This window comes from Lepidochelys kempii, chromosome 9, assembly GCF_965140285.1.
Source record: "Lepidochelys kempii isolate rLepKem1 chromosome 9, rLepKem1.hap1, whole genome shotgun sequence".
In the NCBI taxonomy this organism is placed as follows: domain Eukaryota; kingdom Metazoa; phylum Chordata; order Testudines; family Cheloniidae; genus Lepidochelys; species Lepidochelys kempii.
In genome coordinates, this window is record NC_136388.1 from 80,795,124 (window position 1) to 80,812,016 (window position 16,893).

Below are 16,893 nucleotides of genomic sequence, written 5' to 3' on the forward strand. Positions count from 1 at the left end.
TTGGCTTGCAACCTAATGACCTAATGTCAGTCTGATGACTGTGTGGGTGAGAGGTAAATGAAGAAACAGTCAGTAAGGAAAGATTTGGGAGAGAGGAGTAAAGTATCTGGTCCAAATCAATCCCTTGTGTAAACTCCACTGACTATAATGACCAGGGATGGACTGAGCCCATGGATTTTTTAAAAAAAAATTAGAACTATTGATGCCCTCTTTAAAGGCAGCACCTCTTCTTCATTTCCCTCTCACTGTAATGTTTGTCGTGGAGGGAGTACCTCTAATCACTGCATGGCTAGGACAAAGCCTGTGTCCTGAGCTTCCTGCTTGTGAAACTCTCTGAAGAGTTTGGACAAGGTGACTCCAACCAAAGCTCTGCATCCCAGAGGAAAGGGGGATTCTTTCAGTAAAGGAGACAAAGAATGTCCCCGTGGCTTTCCAGGGTCTGGATGAGCTGCTTCCTTTCCTGGCCTTGTCTTGAGATGGTCCAGCTGATGGTTGCTATGACATTGAGTAGTAAGAGCAAAACTGATCTTTAACAGGCTTTCTTGGGCTAAACTACTGGGACAGGAATTATGGCACCTGGGATAAAGTGACCAGACATTGAACCCTGTGTAAAGCCTTTGCCTTAGCTGGATTTTGTGAGGCTAAATCAGTGCAGAATTTGGCTAATTGAGAATTGTGGGCCAGCTCCTAGCTTTGCTGTAGTCAATGGCAAAACTTCTTCTTCCACTGAACGGAGCTTGAATGCTCGGACAGAGTTACCTTGAAGGAATCCAAGTTGCTCTTGCAGCTGATCTGTGGGCCATACTGCCAGCTGGGCTAGTACTGTACCAGGCACATCGCTCTGTGATGCTGCAACTGTACCTTTCTCAGAGACTTCTTCTGGTCCCCAAACCATGGGACAGATGTTCGGAGGCATGGATGAGCCTTGCCAGTCATGCAGATGGCTTCCAAGATAAGATGCCCCTATGAATTTTTCATGACACAGAGTATTTGATGAGCTGGTGCAGATACATTGGAGCCCAGAGCAGCCATACTTGAGTAGCCTGACTTTACCTCTTGCTAGCAGAAAGAAAGGGAGATTGTCTGCTAGGAAAATTGCCCTGCATATCACCTGTTGGGGGAATGCTAAAGCAACTGTGTCCAAAGCAGACTGGCAGATATGCTTTTTCCAATTCATTGCATATGAAATACCACATTGTAGCAGACAATTGTGTACTGTGCAACATCTAGATTCTGTTGCAAGTTCCCTGCATTCTCCAGCACTTTGGTGTGATAGGCTGGCAGCAGACTTATTTAAATTAAAAAGCAGAGGGTACATGATCGAGATTGCCTGGGAGAAGCTGGAGAATTTGTCATCTGAGAAGGGGATGACTGGGAAGATGCTGGAGATAGTTTTGAGCTGTAGGAAATGCACACTAGCTGGATATTTCTGCTAAAGAATCTGGCAGTGAAATAGTTAATAATATTGGCATTTAAATGGTCCTTGTTTGGCTTCCAAGTTAACGTGTGTGGAGGTGAAAGGAGCAGTTCACTCCTGTTAGAGCTATTGTTTCAGGTTTTGAGTAGACAAAGGTGACTTCACTGCATCAGTTTAAGCACAGTTCATATTTTATGGCTAGAAATAGTATGTTCACTTATGTGCTTACTAGTTTGATTTGTGGTTTCCGGCACATCAGAGCATCCCCAGTTCCTATATATTCCCCATTGCAACATTTTGCTCTTGAAGAAAAAAGCATACTGCTTTTTCTTTTTTAAATGTAATTTTCTGGAATTACAATAGACCTTTTGGACACAATAGTCCCGCTCTGGGATTGATAAAGGGAGCCTGGCTTTCTCTTTCTCATACAGATATAGCCTCTGGCTGGGGCACTGTGCCTTCATAAACTCCTCGGAATTATTGGAATGCATGCCATGTAATTTCTCTCTGGGAGAATGAGGAGCACAGTATCTATGACCTCTTTTTAAAAGTGAGGTCAAGATGAAGACCCATCATTTCACAATCCCTCCTATTGCTGGGGAAAGTGCAACATTGAGTTTGCCAGCACAAAGTAAGAAAACTAGGTGTCTCTCAGAAATGTCTTTACATATGCCAGGTTCGCAGGGGAATGTGCTATGAATCTCAGATGGCTGCTTTGTGAAGTCTCACAGGTAGATTCTGGCCATTGAGCCCGTGTATTTGGTTCCAGGAGGATCACACCAATATAGGGGACTCCCCTGGTGGTGTAAAGCTGGCATAGAGGTTCCACATCCAATCCCCCTTCCCTGTTGCCAGTGTTGCAGCTGTAGCTAGAGGAAAGGGAACAAGGCCAGGCCCCCACTATGCTGCTAAGATCTATGCAGCTAGCCATGGGCGGGGGTTGCAAAGGCTGGGGGAGGCTGCGCCTTCCCAAACAGCCAGGTGGGGCCCCACCCCCCTGCTTACCACCGCTCCCTGTGTGAAGCTCCAGTCCCCAATGCTCTGGCTGGGGCTGGAGACGCTGGGGTCACACGCCACCTGTCTTCCCAGAGCTCCGGGGCAGGGGACTGCAGCCACATGCCACCCATCTTCCCAGTACTCTGGGCCTCGAGGAGCTGGAGCCGTGCACCCTGCCAGTGTTCTCTTAGGGCTGGGGGCTACCCTGGGGTGGGACTGGGCCTGTGGCCATGGTAGGGGAGGCTCTGAGCTCTGGCAGGGGGGTGGAAGGGGCGGGCTCGGGGTTAGCCTCCCCCAGCTGGTGGTTTACGTGCTGCCCATGATGCTAGCTTTTTGGGGCTATCATAGATTCATAGACTTTAAAGCCAGAAGAAACCATAATGATTATGATCTACTGTGAGTTTCTGCACAACACAGACCATGGGATCTCACTCTAATTTCTGCATCAAACCCATAACTTCCGGTTGAGTTAAAGCATCATTTTAGAAAATGATCCCATCCTGATTTAAAGCATTCAAATGATGGAGAACCCACCACAGTGCTAGGTAAATTGTTCTAATGGTTAATTACCCTCACTGTACAAATGTGTGCCTTATTTCTAGTCGAGCTTCAAATTCCAGCCAGGGGATGTTTTTTTTTGTTGGATTAAAAAGCCATCTGTCAGAAATCTCTTGCCCACGTAGGTGCTTGTAGACTCTTGGATAACGTAAATAGATTGAGCTTCTTAAATCTCTCACTTTCAGGCATGTATTCCAGACCTTAATTTATTGTTCCAATTCTTTTCTGATCCCTTTTCAGTTTTTTCAATATCCTGTTGGAAATGTGGTCCCCAGAACTGGATGCAGTCTTCCAGGTCTGGTCTACGCTACAGACCTATATCCAATAACTACGTCACTCAGGAATGTGAACAATCCACACCCCTGAGTGACATAGTTATACTGACCTAACCCCCGGTGTAGACAGCACTCCGTCAGTGGGAGAGCTTCTCCCATAGGTATAGCTGACGCCTCTTGGGGAGGTGGATTAACTACGCTGGGATGGGCGAGCTTTCTCCTGTTGGCGGAGGAGCATCTGCACTAAAGCACTACAGTGGCACAGCTGTGCCGATGCAGCATTTTAAGTGTAGACCTGCCCCCAGTCATGGTCTCACTAGTGCCGTATACAGTGGTAATACCGCCTCCCCACTCATAAAGTTCTCCCTGCCCTGCACACAGCAGCTCCTCAATGGGGTGAGTGGGTTGTAAAGCTCAGCTTTACTCCACCTTTAAGTCCCCCATCCCTGCTCCCTGTGCAGAGCTGCAAAACACGCCCCCCCCACCCAATCAAGAGAAAGCTCTGGCAAGGATTGAAAGCACTTGTCTGTGGCTGGTGCTGGAGTTCAGTCAGGCACTTGAGTTCATAGCTTATTGTTCATGACTCCACTTAGGTGCCCAAAGCAAAGGCAAAACAAACACGGCTCAGAATGGGGGCGGGGAGGAAGGGCAGCACCAGTGGCTTGGAAAGGCTGCTGTGAAGATGCATAGATCAGTGAACAACAGACCAAGTAGGCAGATAAAATAGGGCATTAAAAGGTCCATTATGTACTTTGGGTATAGTATACAAAGGCTTTTCAATCAAATAAAAATACACACACATATACTGTATAGAGTGTATCTAGGGTTATACAAATGTGTTTATATATAAAATATATTGCGTGTGAGTGTGTGCTTGCATACATGCTAGTGTGTGTAAATAAGAATCAATGAAATAAGATAGATATACTTTCTATTCTAGCCTGAGGAGCTACTGCCGGACTGGAATCCCCATGCCTCTCAACTGAGCCTCATCTTAGCTTCATGCATGGATCCCTCTCCCAAACAACCTTAATGCCCTGCCTTTTCTACTGTTATCAATTATTCTGCCTCCAAATGGTGATTCATGAAATGGAGGCTTCAGAAAGTGTTATTCATGCAATGGAAATTGTGCATATGAGTCACAAAAGCATTGCATAATTTATAATTTGGCCCAATTATCAGTCTTTCTTTTAGAGAATCTCTGAATTCATGATGTTGCAGACCAGGTCTGAGGTGCTTTAGCAGAGTTTTGGGTGGAGCAAAGGAGAGCTAGGTTGGCATTAGCACAAGTGAAGCCTGAGGTTCATTGGCAGAGCCATACGGGGTTCTGCAGGTCAGGATCCATTGCAGTGATTGGCTAGGTTGTATGGAGAATCAGAACTGAAATAATGCCAGGTGCTATAGAGGATAAGTTGCATTGGCTGAGTCCTGAGTTTGGATAGCCTGCTCTAGCCTGCCTGAAGCCAGTATGAGTAGTCCATCACTTGGAAGAGCACAAAATTTGTTCACACAGAATACAAGCATCATTCTGAGATTTATGCAGTCTGTATAATATTGTAATGGACTACTCTTCTCTTCTCCATTACCAAGGGAGGTAGTGGAATCCCTGTCACTGGAGATTTTAAAGAACAGCGTGTACAAACACCTGTCAGGGATGGTCGAGATATATTTGGTCCTGCCTCAGTGTGGGGGGATGACCTCTACATTTCTGTGATTCTCAGATTAGCTGGGTTGCAGGTGGGCATGGTCTGAGAGACAGGCTGGGGGAATGGGATTGAAAGAGAGTGTTCTTTTTGTGGGTGATGCTGCCTGGCACCAACTCCAGGGGAGGCAGGCGCTGGTGTGTTAGGGCTCAGGCTGCATTGGGAGTCTGTTCAGTTTTTAGACACTGTGGTCTTGTCTCATTCCTTCAGAAAGCTTTGACGTCACAATATGTTCCCTTAGGGGTCAAACATCACAATCCCTTTGGAAAACTCAGCATTAACATTTGACCAGCCAAAAAGTGTATCCAGAAGTGTCTACTCAAGAACGAGAAATGGCGCCTTCAACAAGAGCCAGCATGTGACATATTCGCCAGACTTGCAATCTCTTTTGTACTTACATTACCAGAAGACCAGTTTGGTGTCTGAAGAAGCCATTTCTTGATCCCTGTCAAGTGCATATATACAGGGAGATACCACAGCTGGCTTTCTGATTCTCGAAACAGCTCTCAGTCATAGAGTTGGGGAGACTGAACAAACCAGTTTTCTGTGGTTCCTTAGCTCCTGTGCACACAAGCTCAGATCTGAACCCCTCATGTCAGTTAAGTGTCCCTAATAGCAATCTTGAACCCCCTTCTGAACCATCTGGTAGTGGCCAGTGTTGGAGATAGGATGTCACATTCCAGAGTTCAGGTTTGCTCTGGTAATTCCTCTGTTCTCTGTGTAATCTGCTTCAGAACTTGAGTGGACATATGTCTTCATGAGGATGCAGGGAGGAACCCTTTCAAGCAGGATTTTCTAGCCATTGAGTTATACTCAAGTGAGGCAATAAGGAACACAATTTCAGGCTAAGACAGCCCATTGCACGTTGCGTAAACCAAAGATGGGTTGAGGCATGGAATGGATTTTGATAACTCCAGGATTTGAGGTAGATGGGTTGGGATGTTTCCAAATGTTCAGGTGTGCAGAGTCAGAGATTTAGTTTGGGACTATCTCTCATTTAAAGCAGGTACCAATGAGGTCCAAGAGCTGGAAGCTGAAGCTAGGATGCTCACACTAGAAGTATGACACAAATCTGTAAGTCACGTTAATTAGCCATTGGAACAACTTAGCAAAGACACGGTAGACTTTCCATCACTTTCAGTCTGTACATCAAAACTGGGTGTCTTTCTACAATCTATGCTGTAGTGCAGCCAGAAGTTATGGGTTTACAGTTGTCAGTAGGTGAAATTCTGTGGCCTGGATTATGCAGGGGGAAGACTGAATAGCCCTATAGCCCCTTCTGGCCTTACAGATAGGAATCTACTTTTTACAAGACTCTTCATGTACCAGGACAATTAATCCTTTTCCTATCTCTCTCTCCCCTGGGTCAAAGCACAAATGGTGTCCAATCTGTTCAGAAGGAAGGGCTCATTAGTGTCAGGACTTTTGGGGGGATAAGGGAAGGGGAAGGTATCTGCTAGGATCTCCAAATTTGCCCTTTTACCCCCCCCCCCTCCCTCCCCTAAGGCCTCACGTTGGTTTGACTTGCTCCTTTGGCTGAGGAAGCTTAGATTTTGCTCCAGAGCCCATCAGCATCAATACTGTCCATGTTTCACTCTCCCAGAGAGCAGGTTATACTGTACATCTGTGGTGCTCCCAAGCTCCGGTGTGATGGTAGTACCACGGATCCCCTATGCTCTGCTGCTGCTGCTAGACCTTTGGCTTGTCCATTCCCGGGGGGAGCTCTCATTCCACATGTGATGCAGACTGGAAAATTCTCCTTGGGGCCATTTCACATTACAGTGCTGGAAATTATACTGTTATGAGTGTGCGTGTTTGTACTGGTAGCCGGGCTGCTTAAACTAGGTCAGTGGCTGAGCACACGCCGAAGGAGGTATGACAAAAGGGCGGGTGGGGCAAGTTTCTAATGCTAAAGGAAAAACCCAGAATCCTCTCTCCACTCCAGCTGTTGCTAGCTCAGACTCATCACCTGATGATCTCTGTGCTAATTCAAAGCAGGAATGAGCACCATAGGCGCACGGAGGCTTCCTGGCATATTGGAGGTGCCTGGTGGTGGGTATGACTTTGGGAGGGGAAGAGCACTCCTGGGTGTTGCACCTTTGTTACCGGGAGGTTGCCAAAAAAACTATCCAAGCAGCTCAGCCTCTGGCATATGACCTGCCTGAGCTGGGAAAGGAGGAAAAGTAGAAGAAGCAAAGGAATGTCAGTAGTGAAATGGCATCCTCAATCCTTTTACTGTTGTCACATGCTGCCTTAACAGTATTTCTCCCCTCCTTTGGGCCTGTGGCTATTGGCTACTTCCCTGTACCCTCCCGTGAGTCTTGTGCAATAGATCAAAGCATATTGATCTCAGAGACACTGCCTGGGTGAGCACCAGTCAAACAACACCAAAAACCTCCCTACTTAAGATTTAAGGAGTGCTAGGCATATCTTTGTTCCTCCTTGTTTGCTGCTTGCTTAAAGCACTGTTGTCAAGTTGAAAGAAATTATATACTTACAGAAATGCAAATGGCCTTGCCACAGAGCAGGGATGATTACAAATGAATTTTCAAAAATCTAATTGACTCTTCTGCATGTTTCCTCTGTGCCTTTCTCTCAGCTTGGACAGTAAAATTAGATTAATCTATTTCACTTTTGTTTATAGGCATTTTCCTGTCTGCTTCTTGTGCACTAATATTGTGCTGTGTTTGGGTTGCAAATACAGACAAGGAAAAAGTTTATAAAATAAATATATGGATGAAAACATTTCTCGTTTGATCTTGAAAATTTGGTTTCCAGCCTCTGCTCCATGAATGAGCAGAAACTCTTCAGCTATGTGTATTCCCAGACCCTGACTTGATGGCATTTTGTATAAATCATTCTCATTTTTTGCAGAGTGAATATTATCAGCCCAGTTTTTTTGCATTGTGGAAGAAGCAAGCACCCCCATTGTTAGCTGAATGAGCCCACTGGAGGAACAGCTAATCAGTCAGAAGTCTCCTTGGGTTTTTGAGAGGTGCATGGAGTTTGGAACATGAGGGCTGCTGAATGCTGATCAAGAGATAATGACTGATATCCTCTCAGAAAAACATGTCAAAGGGAATCCAGAGCATGAGTTTGCTTCAATCACTGTTTAGCAGACTTTTAATAGCTAGATACACAGCAATTCAGTGAGGTTAAGTTGCCCAAGCAAGGTAATGAAGTTACTACCAGGGAATGTTTCCTTATTCTTCCACTCTGCACTTCTGGGGCCTGATTCTCTCTCCAACCCCTCATCCCAGGATTCAGCAATCCTCAGGGGCTAGATGTGGGCCCTGGAAGTGCATAGTGAGAGTTGGAGTAGAGAAGAGGGATTTTTAGTTCTGGGTAATGGAAGCTGAGGCTGTGTGGGTGTGTGTGTCTGAGTGAGAGAGAGAGAGAGAGAGAGGAGCATGGGGGTTTCCTTAGTGGAGGAGGAGAAGGAGAACTTTTATTTGGGGCTGGGGGAAGAGACAATACAGTTCCTCACTGTGTATGAGAGCTCCTTAGTGGAGTTGACTGGGTGAGGCAAGTTCTTAGATAGGGGAGAATGAGGAAGGGGGTTCCTCGAGGCAGGGAGTGGGGGAAGGGAGGTGGAGTCCATGGTGTGGGTGTGGGGAAGGTTTTTTAATGGCCTGGAGGAGGGCTGGGTCCCTAGTGGGGCGGAGAACGTGTGCCAAAGCACAATGAAAGGCAGACTGCACAAAATCTTTACCTTCCCCGAGGGGAAGGGCTGATGCTTTCCCTGCAAGGTGTGTGTTCAGTGCATTTATTTCTGTGAGATTTTTCCAGTTTAATTTCCTACGTGCAGGCTGTAAAACCGCTCACACCCATAGTGAATGAGCGAGTGAGCGTGGGACAAGTTCTCACACTGGAACTGCAGAGAGCGTTCTCCTGAGTCAGAGACCCAAGTGGCTACTGGGTGAGCTTCCCATGCTCCAGAGTGTTCTTTTAGCAAGTTTATTCCTGCAGTCATAGTTTGCAGGTTAAAATGACAGAGGCTCTCACTCTGTGTGCTTCATGGCATAAATTGATCAGCAGGTGGAATCAGGAATATAGGGTCCCCTTCCCCCCACCACCTTACCCACTCACCATTGCCAATCTGGCAAGGTGCATAACTGGGTGAGGTTTTGTCTCCTGCTGAAACTTATGTATTAGCCATTACTAGCCAGAGAAAGGACATTGGCCTAGATGAACTAATGGTCTGTTCTCCATACAGCAACCCCTGCATATAATTTAACAGCTCTCTTTAAGTAGAGCGCCTGGGGAATGTATTCATTTAATAGGCTTCTGTCTTTAACAGAGATGTTTATGCTGTGCTGCCTTGGTAAGATGGTTCTTATGGAACATTTTAAGCCGATGGCTTGAGACATACATTTAAAATGGCATGTGATCTTGAGCGTAAGCAGATTGTCTGTGACTTTAATATTCACATGCATGACAGGCTTGGTCTTGCGTCAGAGGAAACCTCCTGACGATGCTTCTCTGCAGTTGTGGAATGTACTTTACTCCAGACAGGATCAGAGAAGGATCTTCTTGTCTCTAGCCCTCAGCTGGGGGGTGAGTGGAAGGGTTTGGCTCCATTTGTTATCAAAGGGAGAGCTGAAATCTGCTTGAATGGTTAGAATCCCTCTTGCTGCCCACGCTCAGGGCTCCTGACCCCTCCTTCCAGCTCTCTCCTTGGTGTGAGACAGGGCCCTTTGCACCCAGAACCCTCTCTTTGAACTCCCCATAGCACCCACAAAGGTCCTACCTTCATCCCCATCTCCTGCTTGACCTCACACTGTCCCCATAAATGTCTCAACCGCTATCTCCCTCACCTCACACAAAGTAGTTTATTTCAGATCCATCCTGGGTCCACTCGGGACTTAATTCAATGAAGCGTTTAACCACATGTTTCATTTCAAGCATGCATGTAACCCTCTTGCCTCTGACTCTGATGTTTAAAATTAGGCACACGCTTAAGTACCTTGCTGAATCAGGGACTCAGTTCCTCCTCGTTGACCTCAGCTGGCTACTTCATCCTACAGGTCCTTTTGACTGACCCTTAAGAGATCTCCTTCCTAGTGTTGCCATCCAGGGAAGGACTCTCAGGTTTGCTTCTCTTCTGTGCTCTGGCTAGCTGCAGTATTCAGATTTTATACACTAACTCCCTAAGTTCAGAGCTGTCCCAGAATACATTGCCCTCATCATGACTCTGGGGAAAGCTTACACCTGAAGATGGCAGCTGGCCCAGCATGGATTTTCAAGCATCTTAAAACACCCTGGTGGACCTCAGAATGGCAGGAGATTATCTGGTGCTAATGAGGAGGGAGGAGAAGAGTTCCAGGTTCATTCACAGATTCAGGTATTGGAGTTGCAGGGTGGTGTGCCCATCCCTATTAGGAAAAAGGGAAAATATAAGGCACACATGCATAAGGCACAGTGCTGGATTAAAGTATAAAATAACTAAGCTACATCTTAGGGCCTCACAATATGAGGGGACTTTAAAAAAAAGAAAAAAAACTGACTCCATTTCAAATTTTATCAAAATCGGTTAATAAATAAAGGAGATATGGGAAAAAGAAGATTCTCTCTAAATATAGACATTTGTTCAAATATGGCAAAAATATACACATCTGGCTACACAAATACCCTTCACTAATTGTTCATTGTTGACAGGTGGGAAGCCAGGGCTGAGAAAAAAAACCAGTAAGTGCACTTGTAAAATTAGTAGTTCTATGAGTAAGTCTGCTATCAGTCTCCTAAGGTAGCATTTTGTTGGCCAGTTGCTACTGATAAAATTCAGACTCTGCCTTCATAGCTCATTTAAATAATCTCACTGCTGATAAAATAGGGGAAAATGTGAGGTCGGAGATGGCTGTGTCATGAAACTGTCCTGCCAAACTCATACTGATCTATTAGTGTGTTCTTCCTTCTTTTGATCTGTACATACATACCATTCTGTGTTTTAGTCCACACGCCGCTTTCTGCTTCATCCACTACCCATGCTTCACATGACTGAGTTTGCAGGTGATCGTCTTATGGACTTGGATCAAGTGGATCTTGAGAAGGATAAATTTGTGTTGGCTTCCCTCCATTAGTTTCAGGAAGCTTCACAGTAAATATCAGAGAGTGCTGATGAAAGGATAAATAGAGGATTTTGAGAGAAGTGAAGAAATATTATATATATATATAAATATTTGGAGTACTTGGTGAGCAAGTTATTTCAGACTATGTGCATATATGGGTTATAAGCTATTAAAGCCTATAATAGTCATTATATTTGCTTGTATATAGACTAGTTTTTTTCTCACTTTCTCAATGCCTGTCTAGAGATTGCCAGTCTTTTTTCTGGTAAATTCTTTTTCCTCTTTTGCACATATAACTTGTTGTCACTCTGTGTGTCTGAGGTGTTTACTCAAGATTAATTAGTGGTCCGAGGAGAGATAGAGGATAGAGAAGCGAACGTGAAGAGAGATGTCTGTCTAGAAAAAAGACAGGGATTTTCTGCTGGGCAGCTTTGGAGCGTGAAGATAATAGGTAGCATGCTACGTAAAAATTCTTATATAGACTTATAAATTACATCTATGCATAATACATTGTATTTTTATAGTATGGCAAAAGAAAAATCCCACAAATTCATTGTTTCATAGTGAAAATTAAATCAGAATAAACATTTGTAAATATATTTTATATTTAGTCTGGATAAATTTTGTATTTCCCTAACAAAATTAATCAACATTTTTTCTTTTATTCATATGAAAAGGAGGATAACTTCCCTTCCTTCTCATGGTGTAAAAAAATTGTATATCTTCTCTAGTTTTCCTGTAAGAACATAGACAAAATAGCACTAACTTTCACAGAAATATCGTGGTAAAACAACAGGTTTTCAGCACACACACTATATATATATATATATATATATATATATATATATATATAATCGTGTGGCAAGGCACCTTCTCAGTCTCAGCTCTTTTTAGCCTTGGCGAGATGGGTTTGGACAAAAACTATCTCTCTTGGCTGCACAGGGGCAGTCCATTCCTTCTCTCTGCTAGTCTTTTGGGCTTGTTTTCCCTTATGGGAGGGAATGCAGCCTCCCCTCCTAGTGAGGCTCACGGTCTGGCTGCTCCTAACCTACTGGCAGCATGACAGCTTCTCATTCTCTCTCTCTCTCTCAACAGGGGAGGGTTTAAAAAGGTCTCAGGCAACCCTTAGCTGGAATCAGCTGATCCTAACTGACCTCAGGTTTCAGAGTAGCAGCCGTGCTAGTCTGTATCCGCAAAAAGAACAGGAGTACTTGTGGCACCTTAGAGACTAACCAATTTATTTGAGCATAAGCTTTCGTGAGTACAGCTCACGAAAGCTTATGCTCAAATAAATTGGTTAGTCTCTAAGGTGCCACAAGTCCTCCTGTTCTTTTAACTGACCTCAGGTAATTCCTTCCCATCTGATCCTAACTGATCTCTGGTAACCCTCTTCTCAGGTGAACCTGATTGACCTGTAGTCACCCCTCCTCAGTTGATAGGGAGGAGGGCCTTTTAACCTTCCGGGACTATTTTCTACCCCCTCCTTGCAGCTGTCTGTCCTGAGTTTATCACAATATTATTTGTTGATGTATAGATATACAAATCTCAATATTTATACTATTAAATTAAAGTTTTTACTGGTTTCAATACAAACTTTCTGCTACTAATTTTAGTACCAATATTAGGTAATGCAGCATAACCTTCTAAAAAAAACAAAACAAATCAATTTATTGGAAAAATACAACCCTCATACAATTTTCTGATGGTTTTCTTATTACCTGGGTGTAATTCATATCAATAGAACTAATAGCTGAGCTTTAAGCTTGTGGGTTATCTGCATCCTATATCCTCTATTGCCTCTTGTATCCTCGAAGAGTCTCATTCCTTATGCAGACAAGGAATTCCACAATTTAGATGCCCCAACAGAGAGGAACCATTTCCTGAGAACTCTTCTAGTAAATTGTATTTTTTACTGTATTTTTTTTATTTTATATTTTTTATATTGTATTGTTTACTTCTGCTTTACTTACATAGACAATTAGTTCAAAGAATTTGTCTAAAATTTATTTCTGTCATGATATCGTTACAGAGAGGGCTGCTGAAAATGAAGATTATTATTCTATTTTTACAACTTTGCCTTTATATATACGCAAATATAAAGCTTTGTGTTTATATAGTCAATGTCCTTTCTATGAAAATAATAAATTCATTTTTTTTATGGTATGGGGCCTCTTACACTTGACGCAGTTTAGGACCTCAGAATGTCATAATCCGGCCCTGATACGGCACCTCAATCCACCCTCCCCCCAACAATGTTTTTAGTGATGAGGTGAATAAACTATGTATAGATAACAAGTGGGCAGTTTAACAGGATGAAAGAGAGGTAGCATGGTCCAGTGGAACATGCACTGGACTGGGAGTCAGGAGAGCTGGGTTCTAGTTTGAAATCTGCCTTATACTCATAGTGTGACCCGGGGCAGGTTCTCAGCTTTTCAAGGCCCCAAAGGCCCATTATGTTCAATTCAGGACCAAAATTTTCAAAATTAGTCAGTGATTTTGGGGTGTAAAACTTGAGGCCCCTTGGGCTTGCCTTTAGCTGGAATAATGAGTGTCCAGCACGTCTGAAAATAAGGCTATGGGCATCTCTGGCTGGGTACCCAAAAACCTGGGGACCCAAATTAGTGGCTACTTCTGAAAATTCAGATCTAAGCCTTCCTGTGACTCATTATTGTTTGCCTTTAAAACAGGGCTAACAAATCTGAGCAATCTTTGTGAAGCACTTTGAGATGCAGCCATGAAAAGTGTTATATAAGTGCTAAGCCCTCTTGTTTATTTCCCTGCAGGTTTGTTTCTTGCCGAGGCAGGATCCTGCTCACACCTATGTGTTCTGAGGCTGCCCTCTCTGTGAGTCATGGATGGAACTAAATCTGCTTTTTTAAGAGAGGAAGAGTGTGACATGCCAGGATGCAGGCGGGAGCAGGGAACACAGAGAGGCTCATGCAGTTGAAACAGAAGAAAGTGCCTTCTGAGTGATCACCTGCAAGTGACACAGATAGTCAGCACCACTGCCAGGTGCAGTGAGTACCTCGGGATTAATACTTGCAATGAATTTACACCAGTGAAAAATCTGCAACATACAGAAAGTCTTGTGAACATTAATCAGCACCAGTGACATGAGCTGTGGCCAACTTCTGCCTTCTTTCCCTCTTCCCCTAAATTTCTCCATCCTCAGTCAATCTGACTTCCTCTAGGTTTGGCATGGGTTACCCAGACCCTCTCCTTGTGAGGCAGGGGCCTGCTATTATGATATGTTTGATGTTGTTACTTGTTCCAAGAACCTTGGTTTACATTTTTCTCACCATAAAACTATATTCATGAGTGACCAAAGCCAAGGGCAAGAACAGAAGGCAACTGTGAACAAACAGAAAATTCACTCGGCTTATTGGAAGAGGGGCAAAAAATACACACAAGCAAAAATGGTGATTCATTGCTGCAGTAACAAGGGTGTTAATTATTGTGATTCAGTGAGTTACTCCACAGAAGGGTGTTTCTCCACCACATCCCACAACCACCCTCATCTCTTCATAAACCAATGGACTGTGGGGAATTGACTGTTCAGCTGGAGTCTGAATGAAAACAAGAGAGTACGGCTGTCCCAGATAACTCCATGGTGGTGGGTTTCAGAGTAGCAGCCGTGTTAGTCTGTATTCACAAAAAGAAAAGGAGTACTTGTGGCACCTTAGAGACTAACCAATTTATTTGAGCATAAGCTTTCGTGAGCTACAGCTCACTTCATCAGATGCATCAAATAAATTGGTTAGTCTCTAAGGTGCTACAAGTCCTCCTTTTCTTTCCATGGTGGTGGTGGTGGTATTTGCTTTGCCTGTGGCAGAAGGGCAGCTAGGGTAGATGATCAAAAGCAAAACACTGTGTGGCAATAAATCCCGAGTACATTAATCAAAATAAATGATGCTTATGGCTCCTAGGCAACAGGTGGTTTCCTGCATGAACAGGGCCCTGATTCAGCAAGAGAGTGGATGTGCCTGACATTAAACATATGAGTAGTCCCTTATTCCTTCACTCATGTACTTAAAGACAGGCATGTGCCTAAGTACCTGGCTGAATTGGGGTCCTGGCATGGTTTGAGCTGAGACCACAAACTGGGACCTCATGAGTTCGACTCCTGTCTCTGACTTCTTCGATTCCGTTATGTCTCATAGTCCTGGTATGACTGGATTTCTGATCGCAGCTGGGTCCAGGAGGTGAAAAAGGAGCACAAAACAGAACATCGGTGTGTCGGGGGAAACATTAACCAAAAGTTTCCAAACCCCTACAAAGGTTCACTGTTCGGGTTTGCATTCCAGGTGTAGGTTTGTGTGATGTTTTTCCATACAAAAAGGCAACCATATATTTTCAGCCTGAATGAAGTTGACTTTGGATTAAAGAAAATATAAAATCATAGAAATGTAGGGTTGGCAGGGATCTTAAGAGGTCATCTAGTCCAGTCTCTTGCAACGAGGCAGGGCCAAGTAAACCTAGATCATCCCTGACAGGTGTTTGCCTAATCTGTTCTTAAAAACCTCCTATGATGCAGATTCCACAACCTCCCTTAGTAACTTAGTCCAGTGCCTAAATATTCTTATAGTGGAAATTTTTTCCTAATATCTGCCCTAAATCTCCCTTGCAGCAGGTTATTCCCATTATTTCTTCTCCTGCCTTCAGTGAACATGGAGAACAATCCATCCCAGTCCTCTATAGAGCAGCCCTTAGGAAATTTGAAGACTGTTATCGGGTCCCCCCTCATTCTTCTTTTCTCGAGCCTAAACATGCCCAGTTTTTTTTCACCTTTCCCCATAGCTCAGGTTTTCTAAGTTTTTTATCATTTATGTTGCTCTCCTTTGGACTCTCTCCAATTTCTTCCTTAAAGTGTTGGCATCCAGAGTTGGATACAGTACTCCAGCTGAGGTCGAGTGGAATGGGATGACTACTTCCTGTGTCTTACATACAACCCTCCTGTTAATACACTCCAGAATGATATTAGCCTTTTTGCAACTGCATGACATTGTTGATTCATATTCAATTTGTGCTCCATTGTAACCCTCAGATCCTTTTCAGCAGTACTATCATCTAGCTAGATATCCGCCATTGTGTAGTTATGCATTTGATTTTCCTTCCTAAGTGAAGTACTTTGCTCTTGTCTGTATTGAATTTCATCTTGTTGATTTCAGATTAATTCTCTAATCTGTCATGGTTGTTTTGAGTTGTAATTCTGTCCTCCAAAGTGCTAGCAACTTCTCCCAGCTTGGTGTCATCTTCAAATTTTATAAGCACACTCTCTACTCTGTTATCCAAATCACTGATGAAAATATGGAATAGTACCAGACCCAGGACAAACCCCTGCCGAGCCATACTTGATTCGTCCTTGCAGTTTGACAGCAAACCATTGAAAATTACTCTTAGAATACAGTATTTCAAGCAATTGTGTACCCCAACTTATAGTAATTTCATCTAGACTGTATTTCTCTAGTTTGTTTATGAGAATGTCATGTAGGACTGTGTCACAAGCCTCACTAACATCAAGGTAATTCGCATCTACTGAGTCCTGCCCCTATCCACTAGGCCAATATCCTGTAAAAGAAGGAATTTAAGTTCATTTGGCATGATTTATTATTGACCAATCTGTGTTGGCTATTATTTATTACCCTATTATCCTCTAGGTGCTTACAAACTGGTTGTTTAATAATTCGTTTCAGTATCTTTCCAGGTATCAAAGTTAGACTTACTGGTCTTTAATTCCCCCGGTCCTCATTTCCCTTTTAAGATAGAAACTATGTTTGCCCTTCTCCAGTCATCTGGCACCTTGCCCATCCTCCAGGAGTTCCTGCAGGTAGTCTTTAATGGTTCCTAGATTGCTTCAGCTAGTTTCTTAAATACCT

General features: G+C 43.8%; 1 protein-coding gene across 4 annotated transcripts in view; it reads left to right on the forward strand.

Annotated features, from left to right (window-relative positions):
- AMER1 (APC membrane recruitment protein 1) overlaps positions 1-14,203 on the forward strand; it is an 84,664-nt gene extending 70,461 nt beyond the window's left edge. Inside the window, exon 5 of one of the 4 annotated variants that reach the window (XM_073361052.2) lies at positions 13,801-14,203. In XM_073361052.2, the coding sequence (XP_073217153.2) occupies positions 13,801-13,865 (65 nt within the window). In that variant the 3' untranslated portion in view covers positions 13,866-14,203. Of the gene's footprint in view, positions 1-7,823; positions 7,846-13,800 lie in introns of those variants that run through there. The other 3 variants (XM_073361056.2, XM_073361062.2, XM_073361053.2) reach the window with 3 other exon arrangements.
- The last annotated feature ends 2,690 nt before the right edge of the window (positions 14,204-16,893 follow it).